This window comes from Heliangelus exortis, chromosome 7 (assembly GCF_036169615.1).
Source record: "Heliangelus exortis chromosome 7, bHelExo1.hap1, whole genome shotgun sequence".
Classification (NCBI taxonomy): domain Eukaryota; kingdom Metazoa; phylum Chordata; class Aves; order Apodiformes; family Trochilidae; genus Heliangelus; species Heliangelus exortis.
The window spans coordinates 31,975,689-31,991,072 of NC_092428.1; the positions used below are offsets into that span (position 1 = coordinate 31,975,689).

The following is a 15,384-nucleotide window of genomic DNA, read 5'->3' on the forward strand; positions in this document are numbered from 1 at the left end:
TTTGAAAAGCAGAAGGCGCTGCTGTTGCTAGGGATGCAAAGGTAGAGCAGCAGCCACAAAGAGTTCCCTCTGGGTGAGCAACCAGGCTTGATCTGAGCATTTCCTCTGGGTTGACTGGCAAGAGCAATTAATCCTGATGCCACGCATATGTTCTGAATTCTGTGTACTTCCCAAATGAAAGGAGGAGAAAAGTTCTTGTGCTTTGCTGTGAAATATCAAAAGCGCTGAACCGTGATGCAGGAACAGGGCCTTGTCTGTAGGACTCTTGCCCAACTCAAGGCTGAGGAGCTGGCACACAGAGTTTAAGAAGTTTTCTTTCCTCACACACCCAGGAGCAGTAACACACAGGAATACATCTCCATCCTCTTCAGTCTCCAGTGCACCAGAGAGTCAGGACAAGGCCCCGTTAACAAAAGGGTAAAAACTAAGATAAAAAGGATCTGCATGTCTAAATTCCATGATATAAAGGAAATGATAAACCCCTGCAAGCTGAGTTTCTAATTTGGTCGTAATCTCATTGGGCACAGCTGCGTCAGCCTTGGCTGCCTCTCCATCTCCTTTCCATTGGTCAGGATGAGCCTTTTCCCAAATCACAGCAGCTGGCAGGAGCAACCCTCCACCTCCTTGCTACAACTTTCCCTTAGAGCATGATGACTTTTAAATCCTTTTCAGGCTCCAAGCCCAGTAAGCAGTCAAGCCCAACACAAAGTGATATTTATTTCTCATAACTATTTTTTTTTTTTGTATATATAAGAATCTGATAGAAAAATACCCTCAGCAGCTTTTGTCATATCCAGAGGTGGATTGGAAGCTCTGACCACGTGAATTTGCTGCATGTAGCAGTGCTTGGTGCAGCACATCTGCTTCTTAACAGAGCTAAAGGCAAAGCCTACCCTAAGATCCAAAAGATCCAAACTGCCTTCAGCTGAGTGACTTCCAAACTTTTGGGGAGCTGCAAACTTTGTTATGGACAAAGCATTGAAATGAACAGGCACAATGGCTGCAGAGGGGGTTCCTTAATTAGAAAGTTGGCTGAGTTTGCAAGGAGGAGGAAAACAATGCTACAGATAGGCAAGGCAAAGAGCAAGCAGTCTCAGCTCCTCCAAACCTACTTGTAATTATTCGGCTGAAAATCAAGCGTGGTCCTGCTGCTGAATCAGAGCAGTACAAGCTTGTGAATATGACTTGGCCTTAATTAATACATTTTGACAAGGCTCAAAACACTCCCCAGGCGATTTGAGACACCGTAAAAAATCAAGGAACTGACAGTTTTTGACCTCGAGATGTCAACTACAGAACTGCTGTCTACTTTTGATGAGCTGTCACTCTATCCCCTGGACATCCCTGCTGCAGCTGAGCATTTCCAATCAGGGGCTGCAACCACACAACTACTGGCATGTTCTCAGAGCATCAGCCAATCCAGCTTCAACCAGCATCCAAGAATCCCTGTAGAAACAGTGGTAGTAGTGGTCTTTTCAGCCCCCTACCTTCCTCTAGGAGGGTGATGGGCAATGGGAGAGCAGAGAGACATCCAGCACTGTACAAGTAATCATGAGGAAGCCTGAGAAGCCCACACCTCGCTGCTCACTTCTTGGCCAGGTTTGCCCAGCTGTCCTGGTGGAGACCCAGAATGCTGTTGCAGAAGCAGTGAGCTGCGTAGCAAAGGGAAAACACTAACCAGGAAGGTTGTGGGCTTTTTTTAACAGCAGAGCAGATCCATTCCTGAAAGCACCATAAACTCTCCGATGTGTTTCAGAGTGCTCACACATCTCAACCCAGCACAAGGTTCCTTGAGACAGAGTCAAGTTATAGACAGGTGTAGAAAAGAACAGGGAGAGAAACTGCAGCTTTTCCTAGTGCTGGTTGCATGTGGGTCTGCCAGTCTAATAGCACCTGACACCTGTGACCAGAAAGAAGCTGATACCTGTCACACTGAGACCATCCTGCTACGGAAACTCAGAGCGCCGGTGCCAAACAGAGCTGTGCCATGTGTCTGGGGAAACAGGGAAGGCAAAATGAGAAAACGCTGCTTGGCTGCAGCAGAAAATCAACAAACTGATGCCTCTCCTAAGCACAAGGGTCGGGCCAAGGAGAAACACGGGTCATGGATTGTTTCCAGGGGTGCACTTGAGCAGTTCTTACTGTAATTGAAGGTGAAGCTGTGGTTTCCCAGGGCTGCGCACGCTCCTGCCACCCGTGTCAGTCAGCATGGGCTGTTCTGCTCCTGCTGTTCTGCTGCCAGAATGAAATGAAATGTGGGTTCTGACACAATGGAGGCTGAGGAGCAGAGCTGTGATCTGCAGATAGGTGAAAGGAGGGTGATGGCAGCAAGACGGCTGAGTTTTGGAGTGTGACTCCAAAAAGAAAATCTCAGTAGACACTGCTGTGGTCCTCTTCCATGCAGAGGATGAAAAAGAATTATCCCAACCTGGACAGGGAGAGGTGAGCATCTCTGCAGCAGGAATATGGCATCACCCCCAAGACCTGCAAAATTACCTTCCATCTGACACCCAAGAGCTCCACGTGGCTTGATCCAAAGCAGGAAAGCACAGGCTGCACACTCTGTTTACAAGAAAATTAATCTTGACGGAATTGAATTGAAATCTTGGAACTGGCAATCAGTTTTTATGAGAAAACAGCTTGTTATTTTGCCAAATTCTGATTGAAAATCCTTGCTCAGATCCCACGGGCTCAGGGCTCACTTACCAAACCCGGCACTGCTGTATTTGGATGGACTGGAGTCTGAGTATTTGTAAGACCATGAAGGGCAGAAGCTGGAGGCAAACAAACAAAGCCGAGTAACTCCGCCAGCTCGAGAGGAGGAGCATACAAAAATTTGGAACACAAACATTTTGTGAATGTTACTGGCAACATTGCTCCCAAGCATGGAATACTTTCCTAGAAACTGGCTACCTTTAGGGCACTCTCTGTTCTGCTGCACTATTTTGGTTGGCTTACTGTTGCTGATCCTGGTATTTTCCCCTTTCTTCTGCTCTCCTACTTTCTTCCTTCCTCTCCCACTTCTCCAGATGTGTTTGCCTTATGAAGGGATTAAACAAACAAGCAGGTAAGAGGTATAATAACTCAGCATACCTCATAAATTCCCAGAGTGGGAATAAAGGAGGTTCCCCAGGAAACTGTCCCGGTGAGCAGCCAGATTCTCCCTTTCACAGAGGGCATCACAAAGAAGAACCATGTGCTCTTGGCACCTGGTGCAGGCAATCCATCACCAGAAAACCCCCTGAAAGAAAGACAGGGATTGCAAACTGCTTATCTTCTCAAGTCCAGTTGCTGCTCTGGAGCCTGAGGGCTCTGGGAAGAGCAGAGGAGGCTTTTGGGAAGTAGTTAGAGCAGCACTCTTCCTTACTGCCAGCACCTCTTCCTTCCTGGAGCAGCAGCAGCTCACTGCATCCCTGGGAGAACAGTGGAGCATCTCCTTTGGCTCTCACAAAGTGCTCCACAGCTTCCTGTGCAGTAAGCTGCTTGTGTAACACGAGTCTGAGCTGTGCAACAACCTCCCGAGCACTGAGCTTTGTAGGAGCCAATGTTGTTTCTCCCAGTCCTTCTGTGAGATCTGCTTCCCATATGTCTCTCCGATGTGCTTGCCTTCCTCACGGCTGCAAAAGACCATTCTCCTTCTCCCCACTGATCCCACCCCTCTCCCTGCCTCAGCCTGCCTGCTGGATGGGCACCACATGGTTGGGTTGGCTTCCCTCTTCTCTTTAATGCCACCACTACAAAGGACACAGCACCAAGGCTACACATTGGCTCCAAACCCTGCTCAAGCTGTCACGTTGCTGTCCTGGGAACAGAAGCCACAGTAGGATGGGACTTCCTTTCGCATTTCTTGGGACAAAGCTCATCTACTGCCACTAAACAACTAACATGAGAGATAAACTCAGTTTCAGAACAAACCACAAGTTCTGAAGGTCATGTTTACCACCTACTTCATAAGCTCCCCCTTTTCCAGGTGCCACCTTAGAAGAATAAGACAGTGAAATGGATCTGGCTCTGGATTTCATACACACCTCTCACACCTGCAAATTCTTTACAAGGTCCTATTTACTTAGCAAGGCACCTATCTGGCACCCTGCACACTACCTTCCCTCTGACTGGTATCTCTATTTACATTCTGGAACTTTACAAGATGGAGCCACGACCAGATTCATTATCTCCACACACTCCTGTCAATATTGCACAATTCCCATTTCTCTTTCCCTTCTCAGCTGCTACCAGGATTCACAATTTCCATTACAATTACCATTCACAGTTACCATGAGCTTTCATGAGTGACCTCCTTTGGGTTATTGTAGCCTGTGATGTCACTAATATTTAAATATCCCCAAATCCAGACAGACTGATAGACCAGGCTGATGTCTTATGATACTTCTGAGGATCTTCTCCAAACCCCTCTATAAAACAGCCATCTCAGCCTTTCCCACAGACCCTGACCTTCACTCTCCCAGGAAAAGAGCCACTGCTCCTGTCCATTTTTTATGCTTTTGTGGTGGAGCAGCCAAGATCCTTCCATGCCTCCTGCTCCACAGGTCTTGCAAATCCAGCTCTGTCCCACCTCCTGCTGCCACATGTCCCATCCCTTTGCTCCAAGGTACATGGGGGATCAGCCCCCACTGGGACCTCCCACAGCTCTCCCATGACTTCCCAGCTGCTTCCAGCTAGAAGTGCTCTCCTGTTTCATCCTCAAAGGTCTCAGGTTCTTTCCCTCTCTGCTTTAATCCCTTCTAACTCTGAAGCATATTTTCTGTTTCAGGAGACCTGGATGCTCTTTCCAGCCACCTCCCAGCTCTCTGTACACTTTCAGATCCCCACACTAATAATGGGAGCTCCAGATGTTGTGCAGTTCAATCAAGTCTACAGCCTCAGTTTTTCCTCTCTACACAGCTACCACTCAGCTGTGCCCAGTGAAGCTTGGATGGCAACCCAGCAATTTATAATGGTAAAAAAGCCACAAGGGTTTATCAGTGACAAAAATATCTGCATCCTTCTCTAGAGCAAAGCATAGGGGGTGTGTATCTATTACTAATTTTCATCTTCTGAGTTACTTCTTTTTCTTGAGAGCATCACTGGAAGCTACTCAGACTGCCTTATCTGTTCCTTATCAGGAGCCAGCCTGATACATCACAATTTTAGGCTGAGTAAAACAGAAGTGTAAGATGCCTGATCAGAACAAGAACAGGAGTATCGTGATTCCGTGTCAAAGTGGAATACCAGGAATGAAGAAAACAGAAACATTCAACTATATGCACAACTAAAACATTTTCAAATGGCAAACCTCCAAAGCAGAACAAGAGTTCTTAGCACACAGCCAGCACTGCCCCTCCAACTCCAGCTGACCATGGAAAAATCAATGAGAACAAAACAGGCACCATCAGGGCCGAGTGGTACTGTATTTAAAAGCAATTTGAGCTTTAATCAGTCAACAGAATTTCATTTGCTGGCAGTAAGAAAGGTGGAATTTTATTTTATTTTATTTTTTTTTTCCAAAGCATGAGGTGGATGGATACCTGATCTCTGTAAGGTACACCCCAGTTTGAAGCAAGGGCTGGGCATGGGGCCAAACACACACACACAGGGGCTCAGCATCCTCAGCATCAGAGCCACAGACAGCAGGAACTGAGCTCAGGCAAGAAATCCTCCAAGAGATCTACCCTGCAACATCTGAAACTGAATTTATTTCACCCCCAAGCCCTCTGTTAGAAGTTTGCTTCGGAAAATATTCAATTGCAAACTTGCTGGAATTCCTTTTTATGTCTTGCTTCAGCCTGTTAATAACAGCACCAGTGCTAATGACCTAACTCCAGAATGCAGAGAGGAAAAACAGCACTTCATGAAATATTGATACACACTTGGAAATTTGACAATTATCTCCAGAGCTCTTTGGTAAAATCTGAAAGCAAATAAATAGCAAACATTTCCTCTACTCATTAAAATACTAAAAAACAGAGAAAGAAACCTACTCATTATCCCTTTGACAAATACAACCTATTATTTTTAATAATGCACGGGCATTCAATGCATGAAATTTATAGCTTCTCTTGCTTAAAGAAACCATTGCTTTTGTGATCTAATTTTCAGAAATGCAATGAAAGTAAGTTACGTGGAGCTGCTGGCGTTTGCAGAGTAGGGTAAAACAATTCTTCTATTTAAATAAATGGTAAAACTACCATTTTTCAGGTGGAAGCATAACTTTGCTCACTGCCCTATTTTGGAAGCTGCTTGTCCAGAAAGAAATTACTGAAAAATTAGAAATGTTAATTGCATTTAACTTTTTCATGCAAGCTTGGGAAATAGAAAACTGCAGTAAAAAAGAGATGATGAGCCAGAGAGTGGGGCTGACTAATTCACGTGGTAATTTTCAGGGAAAATATGCTCCAAGATTTTCAACAGGACCTTAGTTTTCATCCTTTTTTTTTTTTTTTTTTTTTTTTTGTCCACAGAATTATATCCTAAATTATTACTTAGTGTTGTGTTTGCTGTCTTAAGCAAAGTCCCTTCTGCTTATTTCCTTGCCAAGTCAGTACAGTGGAAAATAATAAATTGCTTGATACAAAAAACACAAGTCACTTCTGGCAAAAAAATGAAGATTCTGCAGAACCACTGATCCAATTGGATAGTGACTGATACACTGATCATATTTTTGAGAGGTTTTTTCCCCATTTTCATGTGTATATGTATCTGCATATATAAATAAAACATGAGAATGCCATCTTGGCTGTTTATATTCTTTACCAAGGGTCTCCATTGGCTTCAGCCTTTCAGGTAAGCCCTGCTGGTTTCCTTCTCACTGTGACAACCTGCTTATCTCTTGGATTACAGAGCCTAAACCACTCCTCCCAGGAACTAGGATGCTTTCAGAAACTGTGGGAAGAGTACTGGAATTTCACTCTCCTCCCAGCCCCTCCCTGTGAGCAAGATGTGGTCAGAGGCCACTTCCCTTGGCCACCCTACACATGGTGGTTGAGATGCACCCTCAGGGTTTGGGGTGTTCCTAGGTGGAATGTCACAGAAGAGGTCAGAAGCCTGACCCCCGTGCTGGCAGTGATGGCACTGACTGTCCAAATGCTTGCGTAGGTGGTAGTGGGGTCTGCACATCATCCAAACAAACAAAAAATAAATGATTTTTTTTCTTGGCAAATGAGGTTAGGTCAAAGTCTTCCAAGCTACTTGAGACCTGGGGCCATCACACAGGAGAACTGATCCCTGCAGGGATGCTGCGTCACACAGAACAGGGCCCAGGGTGGTCCCGTGTTCCGTGGTGCCATGGAACCCCCACTTAAGCTGATTGTTGGTCCTGACACCCTTAGTGCTGGGGGAGAGGGAAGAGGAAGGGAAGCAGGGCTCTAATCCCCTCCATCTGCTCCGGAGCAGCTAATTGGATTGGGAGAGCAGGAGGCAAGGCCCCCAGGCAGGGTGCTGGCGGTCACACCAGCCAGCCAGGCACTCAGAAACCTCTTTTTTCCCTAAACAAAGCTGCTCTGGTGCAGAGGGTGAAGGTCCCACCCAAACCCCTCCTAAGGATGCCCCAAGGCAGGGCAAGGCTGCCCCCACCTCTCTGATGGAACTGACACTGCCTGAGAAAAATCAGAGTTGTGACCCTCCCACCAAGGGACATTTCATCTGTAACAAAACCCTGGAAACAGCAGTGATTAAAGATTACCTTTCTTTACCAAAAGCCAGTGGAATGCTGTTATTGTCAGGTTTTATTTAGGTGCAAAAGTCATCTGTCTGGTGTTGTCCATAAACCTTACTACTACATGTCCTGTGTCCGCCTCGTTTATTCTAAATCAGTGGCCTAATGATTTGGGTTCTTCTGCTCTTTAAGGATTCAGCTCAGCACACACTTTGCTTTTAAAAATAACAGAGAGTTCAGTCATGCAGCATTCCCATTAAAGTGATCCATAGCCTAACACTATGAGAAAGACAAGAAATATAAACAAATGTTTAATATTAAAATGATCAGAAACCTTTAAAATTTTTTTTCCCTATGTAAAAACTAAGTTTGTACCTATGGAAACTACTTATGAGAAAGCTAAAGAAAAATTAAAAATCAGCAAATATAGTCAGAGAGTGATCTGGATGTCTGGAAGTCCTAACAGTGACAGAGTACTACAGACAGAGGGTAAAAGGCAAGTGGAAATTGAAGATGACAACACTTGCACAGCTGACAGCATGTTCTCCTCTGACAGCCCAAATTCATTTTTATTGCCATGGCACTCAGGTCAGTGAATTGCAACCAGAATAAGCTTGACACTTGATATTGCTTTTGATAAAACCATTATAAAAGGCATATTTCAACCTTTAAAGAAGCATTTAAAAAAGCATATTCACAACAATCAGGGAAATGTGTGTGCATTTTGGCCAAACCAGTCAATATTTTAGCAAGACAGTTTTCAGCTCTGTTCTTCAGCCTTTTACCCTACTGATGCCAACAGTTCTGACAACATCAGTTTTCAGATGATACACATCTGCTTGTTCATCTACCAAGCTGGGGCTGGTATTACTCAAATAATGCTGAGCCAGGTCCTTGGGAGCCTTTCAAAGGGTTTCCCAAACTCCCTGTGCATATTTCCAGCCTCCCTGTGCATATTTCCAGCTAGCACCTTGATCATTTTGCCCATCAATGCCTTGCAAAGGGTGCTGTGAGCAGCAGGACAGCAGAATCTAATGAGACACAGCTGTTTATTGCAAACAAGGATTTTTGTAGGCTCCTTACAACCCTGGTTAAAATCCTCATCCTGTGGTTTTGCCAGTGCAGACATAGGTTACCTGGAGTCACACCCTGGGACTGGCTCCAAGGGCTTGCTATGGTCTGTCAGGTCAATCTGCAAATTAAATCAGATTTATGCAGTATGTGCAGCTTCCTTTGGTGCTGTTTCAGTCTGGATTGGTAATTGAGCTGCTTTACATGTGTACATGGTGATTACACGCTGCAGTCTGTACAGAAAACACAGTGAAGAAAACCTGAAGGTGGTTTCTGAGCTGTCTGCTGGATGGTACATTGGGCAAAAAAAAAACCCCAGCATCACCAAATGCTCATGAAATTGATACTATGCATGAAAACCACCACTAAACTCTTACTGCCCATAAAGAGCCCTGAGAGTTTCAATGTGCTACTCTTAAAAGAACGAGCTAATGTCACTTTTTTAACCACCCTTGATGGCCTCTCTTAATCATCCTTGAACAACCATCAAGACTCTTCCTCCTGGCTGTGTCCTCTCCTCTCTGGGGGCTCCCCACATGAAGAGCTTCCACCTGCAGCTTATGTGTGGTTTGCACAACTTCTTGCTGTCACAGGGTGGAAAATACCATAAAAAAATCACAGTCAAGTGTTGAACAGCAAAGGGAGAGCTGAGTTAATCACAGTAAAAGGCATTTCTAGAGTCTCCTTCACACTGGAGAGAACTACCTGCCCAAGGAAGTCCACTCCCCTCAGCCTGGCTCCCCTTGCTTCCTCTGGCTTTTAACCAAATCTTACAGTCAAGTAATTCTGCTGCTCCTTCCTTGTAATACCCACCCAACCTGTATGGCACAGCCCCCTTCCTCATCTCTGTGGGAAGCATCTTCCCATCCAAGACACATTTGCAATCAACCACAGTTCCTCCCTTTGGCTCCCTAATTCTGCCATCAGAAATGGAAATCTGGATGGATCCTGTTTGGGAGAAGTCTAGGCTAGCTACAAAAATACAAGACTTCTTCTCAGCCAACTGGATCCAAAAATGTAAACCAAGTAATGCAATTAAAATACTCAAAACCATAGTAATTTGAAGATGCAAGGTTTTGGAGGTGGAGCTCCAGCCACCTGATCAGTACCACTAGAAGTGGTTGCCCTTACCAGCTTTGCTGACCTACAACTATTTCTTTCCTTGCATTACCCCCCCTCCAGCACAAGGCTGCTCACAAACCTGCTCTGCTTTTGTTGTTCAGACTTCCCAGGGTTTATTTTCCCTGCTTGCCACTTGGTGCACTCACTACCTGTGAGGTTATGGATGGTGAGGCTGCAGGAGCAGCTGGCTCCAAGGACTTTTATCCCGGGGGGAAGCCAGGCCTGACAGCTTCATGGAAAAGGTCCTGATGATGCAGAGAGCCCTGGTTGGGCTCTCTGGAGATCCCTGGATCAGTTCTGGAAATTCAGCTCTTGACTCCTATACCCCTGCCTGCTCTGCCACCACTTAGGTGCTCATTCACCACCTTCTCCTCATACAACTCTGCCATTGCCAGGAAGGACAACTGATCTCATTTCCAAATAATTATTTTAGGAAATGGAAAGAAGCTGCAGCAATGAAACTCGCTGCTGAATTTCCCTATTCTAACTGTATCAAAGCAAGGGGCTCATCAGCATGACCCACATGACTACATCCCTCACCAGGACACTGTCTCTCCCACTGGAAATACCAGACAGGGAAGACATCTTCTTCCTGCAAGCCAGCTGCCTAAACTCCAAAGTAAGCAGTAGCTGTGCAGAATCCTCATGCAGTGCTTAAGCTCAGCACAAAATCACAGATCAGGTACCTAGAAACAACTCACTGGAGGAAGACTACAATACACAGTCCAACCAGACTTCAAAAATAGCCAGAATGGTTTATTCTAAACCTCTATCCATAAAACCAGCCTCAAAGCAGCACTGGACTCTAAAATACATTTTACAACCTTCTGTTGACTGAGAAGACATTAACCTACTCTGACAGAAAATATCTGCAGTTGTCTAGAGACAGCATTTAATACTGAGCTTGCTCTTTGTGACCCAAGTACCCACAGCCAAAGCTACACCCAGAAGAAGGCTCATCGCTCCCAACAACGCATCCTGTCTCTTCCTGCTGGCAAATCTCATTTTCCTGGATGAGTTTCTCTCAACTGCTCAATGTTTTAAAAACATCTTAGCATATTTGCAGCATTCTCTTATCACCTGGCATGTTAAGTGTGAACACTCCTTAGCCATGGTGTTCCTGAGGGAGTAATTCCTCCACACAGCTCCAACATCCACAAACCACCACGCTTTCCATTTTCCATCCATATCCTTCCCTTTGCCTTGTGTCTTACCTTGGCTTCTACTTTTAAAATACAGTTTAACAGGACGAAAGGCTCTCAGGCTCTTTGGAAAATAAAAAAGGGGGAATAAATAAAAACGAAGACAATTTTTACAGGTCCTACTTTAGCTGAACCTTTCAGGGACTTCAATGAGAAGATAATCTTTCTGTGATTATGGCCAAACCCTCTCGTTGCTTAGCAACACATAATTAAGGAATATGTTTTCAGATCCGCTTTGCAAGCTGGCCATTATCAGATGAAATTACTGGAGCAACAAATGTCATCCTCATGCAAATGAGTTGGTCGTAGGCAAGAAAAAAAAGAGGGGGTTGAGTAGTGAGAAAGAGCTCAGCAGCAGCACAGAAAAGCTGCTGGCTTCCTCTGGTTGCGCACCTGTAATTCTTTTAAAGGGCAGGGACAGTGTCTGGGTTGCCAGAGAATGGGGTTTGCAGTTTTTATAGGAAAGGCAAGGAAGGAGGGATCTGTTTCTTGAGCAGAGGACACTGCTCTGGTGGTCGGGGATTCACTGCATCACTACTACAAATAAATGAACATATTTGTGTTCCCCGCGTTATTGCAATGCATCTGGGTTTTTTTCTTTTTTTTTCTCTTGTCTTTCAGGCATTAGGAAATGGTTTATTTAAAAATACTGCCTAGATGTCCCACTTCAGTGTCTGATCCACGTCAACACAGAATGTGTTGCCTAATACTGGAGTGTTTTTAGAAATCAATACATTCCACCAGCCACACAAAGGATGCAGAAGCGTGAAAGAAATGGCACCCACTTCCTCGCTCCTGTGTAATTATGGCAAGGCAGGGAGAGGGTTGCACTGTGCGCCTGCATTTTGACAACTTTATCATTTCCCCTCACAAAATCATTCCTTATTTAGATTCCTGTGGAATGGCATCACCAGTTTGGCACCGTCCCTATGCCTATAAATGGTATCCTTTTATTAAAGCTTTGTGCACTGTTACAGTGCATTGTTTGCCTGGGAGTTCAGCTGAACTGCAACAGGGAGAAAATTCCCTGCTCGCCTAAAAACATTCCAAGGGGTTTTCTTTCCTGCATTTTTCAAACAAGTCAAGCCACGAATGAATGGGTTTGCCCAATTTCCTTCCTCAGGGGTCAGTTTCTGCCAGGCTCTGGGTGCTATCACCAAGGTCCATCTCTGAAGTGGAGGACTGGAGCCTGCTCAGCTTACCCAGCTCCAGAGCTGAGCAGCCATGGGCCTGAGCACTTCTAGAAGGGGAAGGGAAGGGGAGAAGCCACCATTCATTTTTATTGTTCTAGGGCTTAATGACAGGCTTTTAGTTTTAAGCACAGACCTATTACTTTAACAGCCATATCACTTCACTTACAGGCATCTCGAGGAGGAAATCAAGGGGTTTTTATTTTGCATGCCTGATAAAACCGCAAATTAATAATAAGAAGAAAAGGCTTAGGTAATGGGCAAAGGTAAGTCGATTCTCAAATAACACCATTAGCTACCTGATGAATTTAGTCAAAACAATGCTAACCATTTCCTCGGAGGAATGCATTTGGGGCTGATAACAGTGGTAAGAAGTCAATCTGCAGCAAACCCTGTAGTCCTAATTGCCCAGCCAGCGCAGTATCTAATCTCCCATTCTCTACAAACAACAGGAACAGCAAGATAAACCCTGGAAGCACTATCTGAGATCCAGCTCGCTTTTCACTGAAGTTGGCTAAATAAATAAAATATCTGGAGTTTAACCACAGAGCGAGAACCAGCACGGCCTTGTGAAGGAACCCCATTCACCTCTTCTTCTAAACAGGAAAGAGCTGAATATTTGGGGATGAAGCCCCAATATATTTGACTGCTATTTTTTGGGGGGAGGGGGATAAAATAAGCAACAACAAAGCAGTTCTAAGCTACCATGTGGGCTAAGACCCTTCGGAAATAAATTACTTGTTTCAGGTGATGCCATGGTGGAGACGATGACGGGGGGCCCCGTGCGCCGGCTGAGCTTCGCATAGGGCGGGAGCTGGGCAGGGAAAACGGGTCCGGTGGGTGCCAGGCTGCCATCCCCAGGCACCCCTCCCCGTCGGAGGAGCTGTGGGCTGCCGTGTGGGCTGGGTGCTGGTGACGCTGCTGCCGCCGTCCTCTCCCTCTTCATCAGCTCCATTGGGACAGTGTAGGTGGTGGAGTAGGCGGTCTTGGGGCTGGCGTGAGGGTTGGCCGCCATCATGGGAGTGCCGGCCGGAGCCGAGTAGGCAGAGGCTGGACGGGAGTGCGTGGTGCAAGGCAGAGGGGTGTTGTACCCAGAGCCAGGGAGGAAGGGTGGTCCCTGAGCAGCGCCCGCCGAGGCAGGGTAGGCAGTGGTCTCCAGGAGGTGCTGGGTCGGGGCGCTGGAGGGCCTGCGGTGGATCTCCCCTCCTCGCGGGGAGACGGGCTGCAGCGGAGGCTGTGGGGCACCGGGGCCGTCCGTGGTGGGTCCCAAGCCCAGGGGTGCCCCGTAGTCACCCGTCAGCTCGCTGCGGTGGCTGAAGCTGTTGGAGCGGGTCCTGGGGCGCAGCGCCCCGCTCCTCCGCTCCTGCCTCTGGAGCTGCATTTCTGCCTTGTAGTTGTGGGCGATGCGGGAGAGCACGCGGGCCTGGCCCAGGTTGGGAGCCACTGACTTGATGTCATTCTCCTCCATCATGGCCAGCAGGTTGGGGGAGTCGAAGCCCTGTTGTAGAAGGGCAGCGAAGGTGCTCTCCGAGACACCCTCCGCTCGCAGCAGAGCCACAAACTCGGGGTCAAAGCTTCTCTTCACCTCCGGCCCAGGGAAGGCGGGGGGCGCGGGCGGGTGGGAAGGGGTCACCGCTGCCGCCTCGTAGCTGTCATAGGGGCCTTTGGCGCCGGTGCTCTCCCGGCCTGGCCCATACCCACCGCTGGTGCTGCTGGTGGGGTCGACCACTAAGCAGGTGGGTGCAGCCTGCCTGCCCCCCGCCATCTCGGGGGGCCGCTCCGCCCCGTCACCGTAGCCCTGCCTGCCGGGAAAGGAGGGCGGCTCAGCTGCATACCGCTGGCCGGGGCCTTCTCCGCCGTACCGCACCGGGGAGACATCTCTGCTGCGCATCCGCTGCCCGTCCGGGGCCATCTTGGGGTCCCGGTAGAAGCGGGCGGCCTCCGGCGGGGCGGGCATGCGGCCTGGCGCCTGGTCCCAGGACATGCGGTTGCCGGGCGCCCCGTAGCTCATCAGCGGCCTGCTCGCCACATGGTCGCGGTAGCAGCGAGGGTCCTTGGGTGACCTGGCAGCCAGGGACGGGTCACTGTAGTAATCCTGGGGCAGCAGGGAGCCCCGGCCCGCCATGGCCGCCTGCCGGTCGCTGTAGACGAAGTCGGGGATGGAGCCCTTCCTGATGGGCCCGGGGGTGAAGGCTGCATCCTGGTACGGGTACACCTCCTGCTTCAGCTCCGCGCCGCCCTGCAAGATGATATCGTTGGCTCGGGGAGGCTCGTACCACCCGCCCCTCGCTGCCGTAGGTCAGGGAGCTCCTCCGGCCCGGCGGCCTCTGGTACTCGAAGGGGTTGTCATTCTCCCAGTTGCCTTCGTACCAGCCGGCAGCATCCCAGCTCTGCGAGCGGCCGATGTTGGGGTGCTTGTTGGGGATGGGCATCACCGCCAGGCCGCTCGGTCCCGCCGAAACAGAGGAGGCACCTTCCTTCTCACCGCTTCACCGGCGCGCATCCAAACCGGACCGACTGCTCTGCCCGAGCCCTCCCGGGACTCCAGAAACCACCGCTCTGTGGTTTTACCTTTCCGAGCGTCGCCTGAATTATTAATTCTCTGAAAGCTGAGGAGGCACAGGCGTGCGGCGGCCGCTGCCTCCCGCTCTCACACCCCGGGTCGGTGGAGGCAGAGACCCTTCCCGCTCAGCCCAGATGCTTTATCCTCTGCCGCTGGGGACAGCGTGCACATGGACAACTGCCCGAGCAGTGTGTGGGGATTAGGAGCTAAATAAAACCACTAAAGCCCTCGCTCCATGTGACATCATTTTAGCCCGATGCAACCTCCTGCTCCTGAGCCAGCAACCTCAATGCAATTTCTCCCTGGGGAATGAGTACTTCCCCCCCCCCCCCCCCCCCCCCATTATATTTTTTTTTAACGTGTTGTTTTTTTTAAAATGTGTTTCGACCGTTTTCAGGTCTCCTTCCTCGTTAGCTCAGGGCTCCAGTCCACAGTAGCACCCACCAGGAATTGAGAGCAAGATCAGGAAATGTGCACGTAGCCTCTCGTCCCCACACACGCACATGTGCAAATAAAACAGAAAGCTTCAGTGTCAGCTCAATCTTAATCCACCCTGATGAAATGCTAATCCCCTGCACACAGCTA

The 15,384-nt window shown here is 48.2% G+C and overlaps 1 protein-coding gene across 1 annotated transcript in view; it reads right to left on the bottom strand.

Moving 5' to 3' along the window:
• CTBP2 (C-terminal binding protein 2) overlaps positions 1-14,985 on the bottom strand; it is a 40,615-nt gene extending 25,630 nt beyond the window's left edge. The window contains 2 exon segments of the mRNA XM_071749654.1: positions 12,975-14,520; positions 14,522-14,985. Of these exon segments, the coding sequence (XP_071605755.1) occupies positions 12,975-14,520; positions 14,522-14,668 (1,693 nt within the window). The 5' untranslated portion in view covers positions 14,669-14,985.
• Between the last annotated feature and the right edge of the window lie 399 nt (positions 14,986-15,384).